At 53.6% G+C, this 18066-nt stretch overlaps 1 protein-coding gene across 2 annotated transcripts in view; it reads right to left on the bottom strand.

The window, feature by feature from the left end:
• KATNB1 (katanin regulatory subunit B1) overlaps nt 1–18066 on the bottom strand; it is a 32997-nt gene that overhangs the window by 11751 nt on the left and 3180 nt on the right. For both annotated transcript variants that reach the window (XM_073565097.1, XM_073565098.1), the window contains exons 2-13: nt 15450–15598; nt 15229–15359; nt 13785–13902; nt 13410–13510; nt 9692–9733; nt 9514–9597; nt 8535–8650; nt 8386–8457; nt 8081–8231; nt 7803–7990; nt 7617–7714; nt 7487–7537 (exon numbers count right to left, since the gene is read on the bottom strand). In XM_073565097.1, coding sequence (XP_073421198.1) covers nt 7487–7537; nt 7617–7714; nt 7803–7990; nt 8081–8231; nt 8386–8457; nt 8535–8650; nt 9514–9597; nt 9692–9733; nt 13410–13510; nt 13785–13902; nt 15229–15359; nt 15450–15489 — 1192 coding nt within the window. In that variant the 5' untranslated portion in view covers nt 15490–15598. The remainder of the gene's footprint in view (nt 1–7486; nt 7538–7616; nt 7715–7802; nt 7991–8080; nt 8232–8385; nt 8458–8534; nt 8651–9513; nt 9598–9691; nt 9734–13409; nt 13511–13784; nt 13903–15228; nt 15360–15449; nt 15599–18066) is intronic.

Below are 18066 nucleotides of genomic sequence, written 5' to 3'. Positions count from 1 at the left end.
GTATGATGGGTATATGGGCACGGGACTATGGGATGGAGGATGTGTGATGGGTATATGGGCACGGGACTATGGGATGGAGGATATGTATGATGGGTATATGGGCACTGGACTATGGGATGGAGGATGTGTGATGGGTATATGGGCACTGGACTATGGGATGGAGGATATGTATGATGGGTATATGGGAACGGGCCTATGGGATGGCGGATATGTATGATGGGTATATGGGCACAGGACTATGGGATGGAGGATATGTATGATGGGTATATGGGCACGGGACTATGGGATGGCGGATATGTATGATGGGTATATGGGCACTGGACTATGGGATGGCGGATATGTATGATGGGTATATGGGCACGGGACTATGGGATGGAGGATATGTATGATGGGTATATGGGCACGGGACTATGGGATGGAGGATATGTATGATGGGTATATGGGCACGGGACTATGGGATGGAGGATGTGTGATGGGTATATGGGCACGGGACTATGGGATGGAGGATATGTATGATGGGTATATGGGCACTGGACTATGGGATGGAGGATGTGTGATGGGTATATGGGCACGGGACTATGGGATGGAGGATGTGTGATGGGTATATGGGCATGGGACTATGGGATGGAGGATGTGTATGATGGGTATATGGGCACGGGACTATGGGATGGAGGATATGTATGATGGGTATATGGGCACGGGACTATGGGATGGAGGATGTGTGATGGGTATATGGGCACGGGACTATGGGATGGAGGATGTGTATGATGGGTATATGGGCACGGGACTATGGGATGGAGGATATGTATGATGGGTATATGGGCACGGGACTATGGGATGGAGGATGTGTGATGGGTATATGGGCACGGGACTATGGGATGGAGGATGTGTATGATGGGTATATGGGCACGGGACTATGGGATGGAGGATATGTATGATGGGTATATGGGCACGGGACTATGGGATGGAGGATATGTATGATGGGTATATGGGCATGGGACTATGGGATGGAGGATGTGTATGATGGGTATATGGGCACTGGACTATGGGATGGAGGATGTGTGATGGGTATATGGGCACGGGACTATGGGATGGAGGATATGTATGACGGGTATATGGGCACGGGACTATAGGATGGCGAATATGTATGATGGGTATATGGGCACTGGACTATGGGATGGAGGATATGTATGATGGGTATATGGGCACTGGACTATGGGATGGAGGATATGTATGATGGGTATATGGGCACTGGACTATGGGATGGAGGATGTGTGATGGGTATATGGGAACGGGACTATGGGATGGAGGATGTGTGATGGGTATATGGGAACGGGACTATGGGATGGAGGATGTGTGATGGGTATATGGGAACGGGACTATGGGATGGAGGATGTGTGATGGGTATATGGGCACGGGACTATGGGATGGAGGATATGTATGATGGGTATATGGGCACGGGACTATGGGATGGAGGATATGTATGATGGGTATATGGGCACTGGACTATGGGATGGAGGATGTGTGATGGGTATATGGGCACGGGACTATGGGATGGAGGATATGTATGACGGGTATATGGGCACGGGACTATAGGATGGCGAATATGTATGATGGGTATATGGGCACTGGACTATGGGATGGAGGATGTGTGATGGGTATATGGGCACTGGACTATGGGATGGAGGATATGTATGATGGGTATATGGGCACGGGACTATAGGATGGCGAATATGTATGATGGGTATATGGGCACTGGACTATGGGATGGAGGATATGTATGATGGGTATATGGGCACTGGACTATGGGATGGAGGATATGTATGATGGGTATATGGGCACTGGACTATGGGATGGAGGATGTGTGATGGGTATATGGGAACGGGACTATGGGATGGAGGATGTGTGATGGGTATATGGGCACGGGACTATGGGATGGAGGATATGTATGACGGGTATATGGGCACGGGACTATGGGATGGAGGATATGTGATGGGTATATGGGCACGGGACTATGGGATGGAGGATGTGTGATGGGTATATGGGAACGGGACTATGGGATGGAGGATGTGTGATGGGTATATGGGCACGGGACTATGGGATGGAGGATATGTATGATGGGTATATGGGCACTGGACTATGGGATGGAGGATGTGTGATGGGTATATGGGAACGGGACTATGGGATGGAGGATGTGTGATGGGTATATGGGCACGGGACTATGGGATGGAGGATATGTATGATGGGTATATGGGCACTGGACTATGGGATGGAGGATGTGTGATGGGTATATGGGCACGGGACTATGGGATGGAGGATGTGTGATGGGTATATGGGCACGGGACTATGGGATGGAGGATATGTATGACGGGTATATGGGCACTGGACTATGGGATGGAGGATGTGTGATGGGTATATGGGCACGGGACTATGGGATGGAGGATATGTATGATGAGTATATGGGCACGGGACTATGGGATGGAGGATATGTATGATGGGTATATGGGCACTGGACTATGGGATGGAGGATGTGTGATGGGTATATGGGAACGGGACTATGGGATGGAGGATGTGTATGATGGGTATATGGGCATGGGACTATGGGATGGAGGATATGTATGACGGGTATATGGGCACTGGACTATGGGATGGAGGATGTGTGATGGGTATATGGGAACGGGACTATGGGATGGAGGATGTGTATGATGGGTATATGGGCACTGGACTATGGGATGGAGGATGTGTATGACGGGTATATGGGCACTGGACTATGGGATGGAGGATGTGTGATGGGTATATGGGCACTGGACTATGGGATGGAGGATATGTATGACGGGTATATGGGCACGGGACTATGGGATGGAGGATGTGTGATGGGTATATGGGAACGGGACTATGGGATGGAGGATGTGTATGATGGGTATATGGGCACTGGACTATGGGATGGCGGATATGTATGATGGGTATATGGGCACTGGACTATGGGATGGAGGATGTGTGATGGGTATATGGGCACAGGACTATGGGATGGAGGATATGTATGATGGGTATATGGCACGGGACTATGGGATGGAGGATGTGTGATGGGTATATGGGCACGGGACTATGGGATGGAGGATATATATGATGGGTATATGGGCATGGGACTATGGGATGGAGGATATATATGATGGGTATATGGGCATGGGACTATGGGATGGCGAATATATATGATGGGTATATGGGCACTGGACTATGGGATGGAGGATGTATGATGGGTATATGGGCACAGGACTATGGGACGGAGGATATGTATGATGGGTATATGGCACGGGACTATGGGATGGAGGATGTGTGATGGGTATATGGGCACAGGACTATGGGACGGAGGATATGTATGATGGGTATATAGGCACGGGACTATGGGATGGAGAATATGTATGATGGGTATATGGGCACTAGACTATGGGATGGCGAATATGTATGATGGGTATATGGGCACGGGACTATGGGATGGAGGATGTGTGATGGGTATATGGGCACTGGACTATGGGATGGCGAATATATATGATGGATATATGGGCACGGGACTATGGGATGGAGGATATGTATGACGGGTATATGGGCATGGGACTATGGGATGGCGAATATGTATGATGGGTATATGGGCATGGGACTATGGGATGGCGAATATATATGATGGGTATATGGGCATGGGACTATGGGATGGAGGATATGTATGATGGGTATATGGGCACGGGACTATGGGATGGCGAATATGTATGATGGGTATATGGGCACTGGACTATGGGATGGCGAATATGTATGATGGGTATATGGGCATGGGACTATGGGATGGAGGATATGTATGATGGGTATATGGGCACGGGACTATGGGATGGAGGATATGTATGACGGGTATATGGGCACTGGACTATGGGATGGCGAATATGTATGATGGGTATATGGGCATGGGACTATGGGATGGCGAATATGTATGATGGGTATATGGGCAGGCGAATATATATGATGGGTATATGGGCATGGGACTATGGGATGGAGGATATGTATGATGGGTATATGGGCACGGGACTATGGGATGGCGAATATGTATGATGGGTATATGGGCACTGGACTATGGGATGGCGAATATGTATGATGGGTATATGGGCATGGGACGGCGAATATGTATGATGGGTATATGGGCATGGGACTATGGGATGGAGGATATGTATGATGGGTATATGGGCACGGGACTATGGGATGGCGAATATGTATGATGGGTATATGGGCACTAGACTATGGGATGGCGAATATGTATGATGGGTATATGGGCATGGGACTATGGGATGGAGGATATGTATGATGGGTATATGAGCACGGGACTATGGGATGGCGAATATGTATGATGGGTATATGGGCATGGGACTATGGGATGGCGAATATGTATGATGGGTATATGGGCATGGGACGGCGAATATGTATGATGGGTATATGGGCATGGGACTATGGGATGGAGGATATGTATGATGGGTATATGGGCACGGGACTATGGGATGGCGAATATGTATGATGGGTATATGGGCACTAGACTATGGGATGGCGAATATGTATGATGGGTATATGGGCATGGGACTATGGGATGGCGAATATATATGATGGGTATATGGGCACGGGACTATGGGATGGAGGATATGTATGACGGGTATATGGGCATGGGACTATGGGATGGCGAATATGTATGATGGGTATATGGGCATGGGACTATGGGATGGCGAATATATATGATGGGTATATGGGCATGGGACTATGGGATGGAGGATATGTATGATGGGTATATGGGCACGGGACTATGGGATGGCGGATATGTATGATGGGCATATGGGCACGGGACTATGGGATGGCGAATATGTATGATGGGTGTATGGGCATGGGACTATGGGATGGAGGATGTGTGATGGGTATATGGGCACGGGACTATGGGATGGAGGATATGTATGATGGGTATATGGGCACTGGACTATGGGATCATGGATATGTATGATGGGTATATGGGCACTCAACTATGGGATGGCGAATATGTATGATGGGTGTATGGGCATGGGACTATGGGATGGAGGATGTGTGATGGGTATATGGGCACTGGACTATGGGATGGAGGATATGTATGATGGGTATATGGGCACTGGACTATGGGATCATGGATATGTATGATGGGTATATGGGCACGGGACTATGGGATGGAGGATGTGTGATGGGTATATGGGCACTGGACTATGGGATGGCGAATATGTATGATGGGTGTATGGGCATGGGACTGTGGGATGGAGGATGTGTGATGGGTATATGGGCATGGGACTATGGGATGGAGGATAATTATAATGTGCTACAACTAACCACAGTTAGTTACTATGCCCGGGCAGCGCCGGGCTCTTCAGCTAGTATGTATATATAATAGGTTCCATGTGAGATGCATGTCCCTAATGTATCAGCAGTGTCCGCCCTCCCCCCACCTTTGTAATTCCCACAGTAAACATCGGCAGGCTCCGGCCACCTGCGGCTTTTGTAATGCATGTTTGGCCTGCCGCTTGTCTATTGGCCTGCCCTCTGTATCTGTGTGATATATTCTGTGTCCTGTGAGTAAAGTGTTGTCAGACTGGAAATACATGGAGAAGCAGTGATCTTTTATATGCGCCCATGTAACCCAGGGATTCCAGCCAGCGTCATTCATTCAGACTCCAGCCAACGCAAAGCGGACCTTCGAAAACACGGGGTGGTACTGAAAGAGGTACCCCAGCTTGGTAGACCCCGTTACACTATCCTGGATCTCCTCATACCTTTCAAACCGCATATTCAGCGTCTCCCACTCCCACACTACCTCCTCATCCCACCCTCTCTCTGTTGGAGTCCCCCAAGGCTCTGTTCTAGGACCCCTACTCTTCTCAATCTATACACTTGGTCTGGGTCAACTCAAAGTCCCACGGATTCCAGTACCACCTTTATGCTGATGACACTCAGATCTACCTCTCTGGCCCAGACGTCACCTCTCTGCTGTCCAGAATCCCGGAGTGTCTATCAGCCATATCCTCCTCCTTCTCCTCCCGCTTCCTAAAGCTCAAAGTGGACAAATCTGAAATAATCATCTTTCCTCCATCTCACAGATCTTCCTTACCCGACCTTTCTATAACAATTGACGGCATCACGCTTTCCCCCGTACCAGAGGTCCGCTGCCTCGGAGTAACCCTCGACTCTGCCCTGTCCTTCAAACCGCACATCCAAGCTCTTTCTACCTCCTGTCGCCTCCAGCTCAAAATTAATTCCAGAATCTGTCTTTTCTTCGACCCTCAATCTACTAAAATGCTTGTACATGCCTTCATCATTCTCCTGCCTTGACTACTGCAACATCCTTTCCTGTGGCCTCTCTGCTAACGCTCTCTCACCTCTCCAGTCCATCCTTAACTCTGCTGCCTGACTAATTCATCTCTCTCCTCGCTACTCCTCCGCTTCTCCCCTCTGCAAATCTCTTCACTGGCTCCCATTCCCTCAGCGTATCCAGTTCAAATTACTAATACTGACCTACAAGGCCATCTATAACCTGTCTCCTCCATATGTCTCTGAACTAATCTCCCGATACCTTCCCTCACAATCTCCGATCCTCCCAAGACCTCCTTCTCTCCTCCACACTTATTCGCTCCTCACCCAACCACCTCCAAGACTTCCCCCGAATAGCCCCTATCCTCTGGAACTCTTTGCCCAAACATGTCCGACTATCAACCACACTTGGATCCTTCAGACGGAACATGAAAACCCACCTCTTCAGGAAAGCCTACAGCCTGCAATGACCCCGCTACCTCCTCACCACTACCGGAGATATCACCTCAACCAACACCGGAGCTGCTGCAACCCCCCATCCTACTGTCTCCTTCCCCACCATCCTGTAGCATGTAAGCCCGAAATGGCAGGGTCCTCTCCCCTCTATATCAGTCTGTCATTGTTAGTTTACTGTAAGTGATACCTGTAATTTGTATGTAACCCCGTCTCACGTGCAGCACCATGGAATCAACGGGGCTATGTAAATTAAGAATAATAATAATAGTACCCTGGCAAAGCCCCTGACAGACCTCATCATGAAGAAGCTGCGTTGATTGACTGATTGGTGACGCCTGGGGATATCTGTATTCCCCAGTACTCATGTTTTCCTTACACCGGATGAAGGAGAGAAGCACGTGGCGGCAGATCTCCATACTACTGATCTACGCCTGATCCATGCATCAGGGGACCGGCCACAGGCTAGGAAAATGGAGCCGAGAAACATCAATGTACAAGATTAGGAGGAGACCCCACCTGTGAGGGCAGACATCCATCCAGGGTGATGTGGGGTATCCTCTCAGTCTTCACATCACCCACGAAGGATTTCTGCCCTCACTTGTGGGGTCTCCTCCTAATCTTCACAAGTGAGGGTGGTCATCTCCTCAGTATTAAGTGTGGTGCGTATGTATGATCTTACCGTCCTCTGGAGGGGCTGGGAAAGGTTCACTGTTCCGTGGGGGTGTCCGAGCTGCAAGTGGGAGGAATGACGAAAGATATGAAGACGTTTTGATGTGTCGTGCAGTCAAGAGGCGATGGTTTCCACTTACAGATGGCATTCTTGGCCTGGAAGATCTCCTTATAATCCTCTGCATTCTGGATCTCGGCTCGGGACTCCTTCTCCTCCTCATCACTGGTTGGGCTTACCCTGTGAGTATACAATAAATCATCTAGTGCACAGCATGAAAGGGTTGGGCGTGAGAAGCTCAGGCAGTACCACCAGGGCTGGCACCCACCTTTTCGGCTTTGTGCAGGTGGTAGATGGACGCTCGTAGTTACGTCTTAAGGACGATCCTGCTGGAGTGGGCTGACTAACTGGCGTTTCTTTGGGAAGAGACCCCAGGGATCCTGATCCAGTCATTTTTACACGATTTAGGTCAACCACAAAAGATGACACATTGGACTGGAAGTGAGAGACGCCAATCTGTAAGGCACGAAGGACACATCAAAGAACTAGGGCAATCCGCCATGGAGCCTGCCACTGGCCCACAAGGTCGCCAGGAAGACCACTCACAAGCTGGTTGTTGCAGATGGACAGGTCCGAGACTTTGCCCCATAACACAGGGATGGTATCAAAGCAGCGTTCTGGTTCCCAGCCAAGAACACGCAGCGAATCCCGGCCACCGCAGAACAGGCAGCCGCCGTCAGCACTGAACAGAATGGACCTGCAGAGCAAAACACAAGCTGATCTGGACGAGGCCAGGGCCGACCCTCCAGCCCCATCGCCAGTGTCAGACTGACGTCTGGAAATGCCAGGAAGGTGCATATCCTGCCCTGGGTCCTGAAGAGATTAGGCTAAGCGTGGCCGACGGTGCTCACCTGGACGGCGTGGCGTCTCCCTCCAGGCAGCCCACCGACTGGAACTTCTCCAGATCCCAGAAGCGAACTGTCCTGGAGAGGAACCCGAGTCACAACAAGTCAAAGTTCACAAGAAAAGTTCTGGACGGGCGGCCGGCCCCCCACAGTACCTGTCCGCACTCGATGAAGCCAACAAATAATCATTAGGGTGAAACTCCACAACGTACACCGGCCCCGAGTGCTCAGTCAGCTCCGCCATTAATTTCCCAGCAACGAGATCCCAAAGCTGAAAAAGAAGGAAGAGTCACCTGAGAATGCCCCCCACAGACAGACGGCCACCCAGAATGTCTACACTCCCCCTTAAAGATGATGGGTCACCCTCAGCGCCGCGACCCCAAAGTGTTCACCGCTTAAACCGTTCCTCCTCCTGTTCACCACACCATAAACCCTCCATACCCTTCTCCCTCCCCTGCCGGAGGTCCCCCTGCTTCTCCCTCCCCTGCCGGCGGTCCCCCTTCCTCTCCCTCCCCTGCCGGCGGTCCCCCTTCCTCTCCCTCCCCTGCCGGCGGTCCCCCTTCCTCTCCCTCCCCTGCCGGCGGTCCCCCGCGATCTCCCTTCCTCTCGTCCCCCTTCCCCGCCGGCGGTCCCCCTTCCTCTCCCTCCCTTGCCGGCGGTCCCCCTTCCTCTCCCTCCCCTGCCGGCGGTCCCCCTTCCTCTCCCTCCCCTGCCGGCGGTCCCCCTTCCTCTCCCTCCCCTGCCGGCGGTCCCCCGCGATCTCCCTCCCCTGCCGGCGGTCCCCCGCGATCTCCCTCCCCTGCCGGCGGTCCCCCGCGATCTCCCTTCCTCTCGTCCCCCTTCCCCGCCGGCGGTCCCCCTTCCTCTCCCTCCCCTGCCGGCGGTCCCCCTTCCTCTCCCTCCCCTGCCGGCGGTCCCCCTTCCTCTCCCTCCCCTGCCGGCGGTCCCCCTTCCTCTCCCTCCCCTGCCGGCGGTCCCCCTTCCTCTCCCTCCCCTGCCGGCGGTCCCCCTTCCTCTCCCTCCCCTGCCGGCGGTCCCCCTTCCTCTCCCTCCCCTGCCTGCAGTCCCATGTACACCAAACTTCACAGACAGCCCACGCACCACTGATGCTTGGCACCCTCACCCACAACGCACCTTTACTGTGTGGTCATCTGAAGACGATACTAGCCACTTGCCATCTGGACTGAAGCGTAAACAGCGCACGGCCTGAGTGTGCCCCTAAACATAAAGCAGATGGTGAGGAGACAGATAGGGTGGGGGTATAAGTACGAACAGGTGAGGAATCAGCACGAATAGCAGGGGGCACTCTCACCTTGTATCGAAACACGCATCCCTTCCTGCGCACGTCCCACAGCTGCAGAGAACAGACCAAAGATGAGACGATAGAAAACGACCAACAGGGTTAGAGCTGTGAAGCCGCAGAGGTGCCTGCCCCAAGACCGGTCACACTATAGAGCCGTGTACTGTAAGAGCGGTCACACTATAGAGCCGTGTACTGTAAGAGCGGTCACACTATAGAGCCGTGTACTGTAAGAGCGGTCACACTATAGAGCCGTGTACTGTAAGAGCGGTCACACTATAGAGCTCTGTACTGTAAGAGCGGTCACACTATAGAGCCGTGTACTGTAAGAGCGGTCACACTATAGAGCCGTGTACTGTAAGAGCGGTCACACTATAGAGCCGTGTACTGTAAGAGCGGTCACACTATAGAGCCGTGTACTGTAAGAGCGGTCACACTATAGAGCCGTGTACTGTAAGAGCGGTCACACTATAGAGCCGTGTACTGTAAGAGCGGTCACACTATAGAGCCGTGTACTGTAAGAGCGGTCACACTATAGAGCCGTGTACTGTAAGAGCGGTCACACTATAGAGCCGTGTACTGTAAGAGCGGTCACACTATAGAGCCGTGTACTGTAAGAGCGGTCACACTATAGAGCCGTGTACTGTAAGAGCGGTCACACTATAGAGCCGTGTACTGTAAGAGCGGTCACACTATAGAGCCGTGTACTGTAAGAGCGGTCACACTATAGAGCCCTGTACTGTAAGAGCGGTCACACTATAGAGCCGTGTACTGTAAGAGCGGTCACACTATAGAGCCGTGTACTGTAAGAGCGGTCACACTATAGAGCCCTGTACTGTAAGAGCGGTCACACTATAGAGCTCTGTACTGTAAGAGCGGTCACACTATAGAGCTCTGTACTGTAAGAGCGGTCACACTATAGAGCTCTGTACTGTAAGAGCGGTCACACTATAGAGCTCTGTACTGTAAGAGCGGTCACACTATAGAGCTGTGTACTGTAAGAGCGGTCACACTATAGAGCTGTGTACTGTAAGAGCGGTCACACTATAGAGCTGTGTACTGTAAGAGCGGTCACACTATAGAGCTCTGTACTGTAAGAGCGGTCACACTATAGAGCTCTGTACTGTAAGAGCGGTCACACTATAGAGCCGTGTACTGTAAGAGCGGTCACACTATAGAGCTCTGTACTGTAAGAGCGGTCACACTATAGAGCTCTGTACTGTAAGAGCGGTCACACTATAGAGCTCTGTACTGTAAGAGCGGTCACACTATAGAGCTCTGTACTGTAAGAGCGGTCACACTATAGAGCCGTGTACTGTAAGAGCGGTCACACTATAGAGCCGTGTACTGTAAGAGCGGTCACACTATAGAGCTGTGTGCTGTAAGAGAGGTCACACTATAGAGCTGTGTACTGTAAGAGCGGTCACACTATAGAGCTCTGTACTGTAAGAGCGGTCACACTATAGAGCTCTGTACTGTAAGAGCGGTCACACTATAGAGCTGTGTGCTGTAAGAGCGGTCACACTATAGAGCTCTGTACTGTAAGAGCGGTCACACTATAGAGCTCTGTACTGTAAGAGCGGTCACACTATAGAGCTCTGTACTGTAAGAGCGGTCACACTATAGAGCCGTGTGCTGTAAGAGCGGTCACACTATAGAGCTGTGTGCTGTAAGAGAGGTCACACTATAGAGCTCTGTACTGTAAGAGCGGTCACACTATAGAGCCGTGTACTGTAAGAGCGGTCACACTATAGAGCCGTGTACTGTAAGAGCGGTCACACTATAGAGCCGTGTACTGTAAGAGCGGTCACACTATAGAGCCGTGTACTGTAAGAGCGGTCACACTATAGAGCTCTGTACTGTAAGAGCGGTCACACTATAGAGCTCTGTACTGTAAGAGCGGTCACACTATAGAGCTCTGTACTGTAAGAGCGGTCACACTATAGAGCTGTGTACTGTAAGAGCGGTCACACTATAGAGCTGTGTACTGTAAGAGCGGTCACACTATAGAGCTGTGTACTGTAAGAGCGGTCACACTATAGAGCTGTGTACTGTAAGAGCGGTCACACTATAGAGCTGTGTGCTGTAAGAGCGGTCACACTATAGAGCTCTGTACTGTAAGAGCGGTCACACTATAGAGCTCTGTACTGTAAGAGCGGTCACACTATAGAGCTGTGTGCTGTAAGAGCGGTCACACTATAGAGCTCTGTACTGTAAGAGCGGTCACACTATAGAGCTCTGTACTGTAAGAGCGGTCACACTATAGAGCTGTGTACTGTAAGAGCGGTCACACTATAGAGCTGTGTGCTGTAAGAGCGGTCACACTATAGAGCTCTGTACTGTAAGAGCGGTCACACTATAGAGCCGTGTACTGTAAGAGCGGTCACACTATAGAGCCGTGTACTGTAAGAGCGGTCACACTATAGAGCCGTGTACTGTAAGAGCGGTCACACTATAGAGCCGTGTACTGTAAGAGCGGTCACACTATAGAGCCGTGTACTGTAAGAGCGGTCACACTATAGAGCTGTGTACTGTAAGAGCGGTCACACTATAGAGCTGTGTACTGTAAGAGCGGTCACACTATAGAGCTCTGTACTGTAAGAGCGGTCACACTATAGAGCTCTGTACTGTAAGAGCGGTCACACTATAGAGCTGTGTGCTGTAAGAGCGGTCACACTATAGAGCTCTGTACTGTAAGAGCGGTCACACTATAGAGCTCTGTACTGTAAGAGCGGTCACACTATAGAGCTGTGTACTGTAAGAGCGGTCACACTATAGAGCCGTGTACTGTAAGAGCGGTCACACTATAGAGCCGTGTACTGTAAGAGCGGTCACACTATAGAGCCGTGTACTGTAAGAGCGGTCACACTATAGAGCTCTGTACTGTAAGAGCGGTCACACTATAGAGCTCTGTACTGTAAGAGCGGTCACACTATAGAGCCGTGTACTGTAAGAGCGGTCACACTATAGAGCCGTGTACTGTAAGAGCGGTCACACTATAGAGCCGTGTACTGTAAGAGCGGTCACACTATAGAGCCGTGTACTGTAAGAGCGGTCACACTATAGAGCTCTGTACTGTAAGAGCGGTCACACTATAGAGCTCTGTACTGTAAGAGCGGTCACACTATAGAGCTCTGTACTGTAAGAGCGGTCACACTATAGAGCTCTGTACTGTAAGAGCGGTCACACTATAGAGCTCTGTACTGTAAGAGCGGTCACACTATAGAGCTGTGTACTGTAAGAGCGGTCACACTATAGAGCCGTGTACTGTAAGAGCGGTCACACTATAGAGCTGTGTACTGTAAGAGCGGTCACACTATAGAGCTCTGTTCTGTAAGAGCGGTCACACTATAGAGCTCTGTACTGTAAGAGCGGTCACACTATAGAGCTCTGTTCTGTAAGAGCGGTCACACTATAGAGCTCTGTACTGTAAGAGCGGTCACACTATAGAGCTCTGTACTGTAAGAGCGGTCACACTATAGAGCTCTGTACTCTAAGAGCTGTCACACAGTGGAGGTCCAAATATTTCAGGTCCTCTGCCCTCCATCACTGCAGACGGTCATTAACGTGGAATTCATAGGAGCGGATTTATGACTAGTATCTGATGGGAGTCAATTTCTGCAGGACTTGATGGATTATGGGCCGGACTTCACGGTGATGCCCCCTCGACTGAGTGTGTGAAGGGTCATCTATAGGAATGAGGTATCATACAGGGTTAATCTCCCTATACCTTAATATTTGTATCCAGAGACCCTGAGGCCACAAAGTCTCCGTACGGGTGGAATTCCAGGCTGCAGACTCCGGCCTTGTGCCCCATCAGCGTCCTCTGTACTGAGGGAGAGAAGGAAGGGTCAGACGTAAGGGCGGCAGCAAGGGGCTCCCCTCCACATTACACCCCTGCCTCACCACTCGATATTATACCCCTCCCCTCTCCATACTACTCTCCTGTCACCACCCGTATTGAGCCCCTTCCCATCTCTATATTGCACCCCTGCCCCCGTCCATATTATACCCCTGCCTCACCTCAATATTATACCGCGCCTCACATATTACACCCATGCATCCCTCCATATTGTACCACTGCCCCCAGGAAGGGGTCACTTACTTTTAGCTTCTTCCATATTCCACACCCGCAGAGAACCAGACTGAGATCCGGCCACAACCAGGTTCTCGGAGATGTTCAATCGGACGCTCTCCACCGGGGACGTGTGACCCGTCAGGCTCTGTAAGGAGACACCACCAAATTAGCTAGAAGGGAGCGCGGCCGACAGTTAAGAGGGCTGTCAGGAAGATACGAGTTAATTCCTAAAATCCTAGGTATCCTACAGCGCGCCTGCTGCCTCACCCCCATTTGGTTTGTGCAGCCCCCGAGCTGCGAGACTTTCCCCCCTCTACACTGTGTCATTCTATCCACTCTCCCCCTCCCTCCAGCAGTTCGTCACTATTACCCAGTTAAATGCCGTTTTTATTTTCCAGCCACATGATCCTTTGTCTATTCCAGGCCGAATTTAAGAAAACACAATAATCAGAGACAGGAAACATTTTCAGAATCGGTACAATTAAAGCTACGCACGGCAGCAACTTCTAGGGTCATCAGAAACCGAGAAAATGGTTTCTGCCCCCCAGTGAGACGCAGACGAGTCATGTTTGGTCTCAAATGAAAGATAATTTCTTAAGAGAAAATATAACACCCCTGTCGTCACTCTGTGAGCCCCACAGCCAGAGACATGGCAAGTAGAAGTTTTAATAACTGTTCAAAAAGGGGCGTACATCCTCCGGCTCAGCCCACCTAGTGAGGTCAGCTGGAGAAAAGCATAAAGATCAGACGCTCCATGAGGAAGGTGTCACATGCCAGGAGAACCAGCCAAGAGGCTGTGCTGATGGACCATTTTCCCTGGGATGGTTCTCCTCCCTTCATCGACATGTCATATCAGTGACTGAGATGTAGCAAGTTTCATATTTTAATCCCTTTTATTTTATAACTGTCTGTATATACTGTATTTTGTCTCCTTTTGTAACATCTTTATATTTTTGTAAACACTGCCTAGATTTTCTAGGGTAAACTTATAAATTTACTAGTCTCCTTATTTTTGCTCTATGATTGAACCGACACATACTTCGCGCCAAAACACACTACCGTTTGGGTTGGTTCCTGACCCGATATAGGCTTTAGTATCAAATGAGGAACTGGTGGCAGCAAAGCTTCCTGGTGGTATTGGGCAACCCTGGCAGTGATGGATCGGATGTTTATGTGCGTATTCCCAGCCTGAGACTGGTGATACACACACCGCCTTCACAGCAGAGTGCCCGATACCCAGGACGAGACCAGGCAGCCTTTCCGGCGACTACTTAACCTAGGTGAAGTACCCTGACTGACCTGATGGTAAGGGAGGGCGCCACAAAGATTCAAGTTCCAAACCAGAACTGAAAGTGGAATCAAAGGTTGGGTGAGTATATCTAGCACACGACCATAAAAATAAATATATTAATAATTCTACTTTTTTCCTGACGGGGGCCCATCGGCGCAGGGCGAGGCGACGGATCCTCACCATTATACAGTTTGGTTTGTTAACAGACCACAAGTTGATGCGGCAGTCATCTCCGCCAGTGGCCAGGAGGCGGCCCGAGCTCTTCCCCAGGGCGAGCGTGGTCACGGTACTGGCATGAGCCACAATTTCTTCTGTAAGACAGGAGAGAAGAGGTCACAGGCTGCAGTGCTGGCACCATGGGCCCACCCGACTGCCCACTGTGTCCACCCCACCGCACTCACGCAGCTTCCAGGATGTCTTTGTCACTCCTGAAGTAGCCATGGTTGTGTGAGAAGGAACAGAAGACGGCTCAGGATTCAGAGGGAAGGACCCCCCAAGTGTTCAGCACCACACGAACCCCAAAGGGCGGAAGCCAGACGGAGCCACGAATCTAGAGGCAACAACATTACAAGGGTCACCCCAGAACCGAGCCCCCCGAACCCCTCAATATCGCAGAGGGATACCCCAGTACTGAGCCCCCCCGAGCGTCTCAATATCGCAGAGGGATACCCCAGTACCGAGCCCCCGGAACCCCTCAATATCACAGAGGGATACCCCAATACCGAGCCCCCGGAACCCCTCAATATCACAGAGGGATACCCCAATACCGAGCCCCCGGAACCCCTCAATATCACAGAGGGATACCCCAGTACCGAGCCCCTCGAACGCCTCAATATCGCAGGGGGATACCCCAGTACCGAACCCCCCAAGCCCCTCAATATCACAGAGGGATACCTCAGTACCGAGCCCCCCAAACCCTTAAATATCACAGAGGGAAACCCTGGCACCGATTCCCCCCAACGTTGCAGAGTCGCCTGTCCCCAGTCTCTCTCCCCGTTCTCTCTCTTCCCCACCCCGTTCCTGCCGGTCCCCAGCCACTCTCCCTCCCCCTGATCTCTCTCTCTCCTCCCCGTTCCGTCACTCTCCCTCCCTCCCCCCCCCCCCCCCAGTCCTACCGTTCCCCGGTCCCTCTGCCTCCCCGGATTCCACCAGTCCCCGCTCTCTCTCCCCTCCCAGTCCCCGGCCACTCCCCCCCCGCCAATCCTCGGTCCCTCAAAACCCCCCCCCTGTGCCGCCGGTCCTCGGCCACTCTCCCTCCCCCGATCTCTCCGGTCCCCGGCCACTCTCACTATCCCCCCTCCCGGTCCTGCCGATTCCCGGTCCCTCTCCCCCAAGCCGCCGATCGCTGGCCACTCTCCCTCCCCCCGTTCCCTCTGGTCCCCGATCACTCTCCCTCCCCCCGGTGCCGCCGGTCCCCGGTCTCACTCCCCCCCCCCCCCCCCCCGAGGTCGCCGGTCCCCGGTCTTTTCTCCCTCCCCCTGATCCCCAGCCACTCTCCCTCCCCCCGGTCCTGCCGATCCCTCTCCCCCCCCATGCATGCCGCCGATCCCCGGCCACTCTCCCTCCCCCCGGTCCTGCCGATCCCCGGTCCCTCCCCCCCCATGCCGCCGATCCCCGGCCACTCTCCCCCCCCCCCCCCTATGCCGTCGGTCCCCGGTCTCTACCCCCCAAACCCCCCCCCCCGGGTTTGGACGGTCCACGGTCTCCTCTTCCTTCCCCCGATGCTGCCTGTCCCCTCTCCCTCCCCCCCGGTGTCGCCGATCCCCTGTCTCCTCTCCCTTCCCCCGGTGCCGCCTGTCCCCTCTCCCTCCCCCCGGTGCCGCCGGTCTCCTCTCCCTCCCCCCGGTGCCGCCTGTCCCCGGTCTCCTCTCCCTCCCCCGGTGCCGCCGGTCTCCTCTCCCTCCCCCCGGTGCCGCCGGTCTCCTCTCCCTCCCCCCCGGTGCCGCCGGTCCTCGGTCTTTCTCCCCCCCGATGCCGCCGATCTCCTCTCCCTTCCCCCGCTGCCGCCGATCTCCTCTCCCTTCCCCCGCTGCCGCCGATCTCCTCTCCCTTCCCCCGGTGCCGCCGGTCCTCGGTCTTTCTCCCCCCGATGCCGCCGATCTCCTCTCCCTTCCCCCGGTCTCCTCTCCCTCCCCCCGGTGCCGCCGGTCTCCTCTCCCTCCCCCCGGTGCCGCCGGTCTCCTCTCCCTCCCCCCGGTGCCGCCGGTCTCCTCTCCCTCCCCCCCGGTGCCGCCGGTCTCCTCTCCCTCCCCCCCGGTGCCGCCGGTCTCCTCTCCCTCCCCCCCGCTGCCGCCGGTCTCCTCTCCCTCCCCCCCGCTGCCGCCGGTCTCCTCTCCCTCCCCCCCGCTGCCGCCGGTCTCCTCTCCCTCCCCCCCGCTGCCGCCGGTCTCCTCTCCCTTCCCCCGGTGCCGCCGGTCCTCGGTCTTTCTCCCCCCGATCTCCTCTCCCTTCCCCCGCTGCCGCCGGTCTCCTCTCCCTTCCCCCGGTGCCGCCGGTCTCCTCTCCTTTCCCCCGGTGCCGCCGGTCTCCTCTCCCTCCCCCCGGTGCCGCCGGTCTCCTCTCCCTTCCCCCGGTGCCGCCGGTCTCCTCTCCCTCCCCCCGGTGCCGCCGGTCTCCTCTCCCTTCCCCCGGTGCCGCCGGTCTCCTCTCCCTTCCCCCGGTGCCGCCGGTCCTCGGTCTTTCTCCCCCCGATGCCGCCGATCTCCTCTCCCTTCCCCCGCTGCCGCCGGTCTCCTCTCCCTTCCCCCGGTGCCGCCGGTCTCCTCTCCCTTCCCCCGGTGCCGCCGGTCTCCTCTCCCTTCCCCCGGTGCCGCCGGTTCTCGGTCTTTCTCCCCCCGGTCTCCTCTCCCTCCCCCCGGTGCCGCCTGTCCCCGGTCTCCTCTCCCTCCCCCCGGTGCCGCCTGTCCCCGGTCTCCTCTCCCTCCCCCCAGTGTCGCCGGTCCTCAGTCTTTCTCCCCCCGGTCTCCTCTCCCTCCCCCCAGTGTCGCCGGTTCTCGGTCTTTCTCCCCCCGGTCTCCT

This window comes from Dendrobates tinctorius, unplaced genomic scaffold, assembly GCF_039654945.1.
Source record: "Dendrobates tinctorius isolate UK_male_01 unplaced genomic scaffold, ASM3965494v1 ptg000539l, whole genome shotgun sequence".
NCBI lineage: Eukaryota > Metazoa > Chordata > Amphibia > Anura > Dendrobatidae > Dendrobates > Dendrobates tinctorius.
Note: the sequence above shows the minus strand (reverse complement) of the source record. Positions and strands in the feature narration are given on the sequence as shown.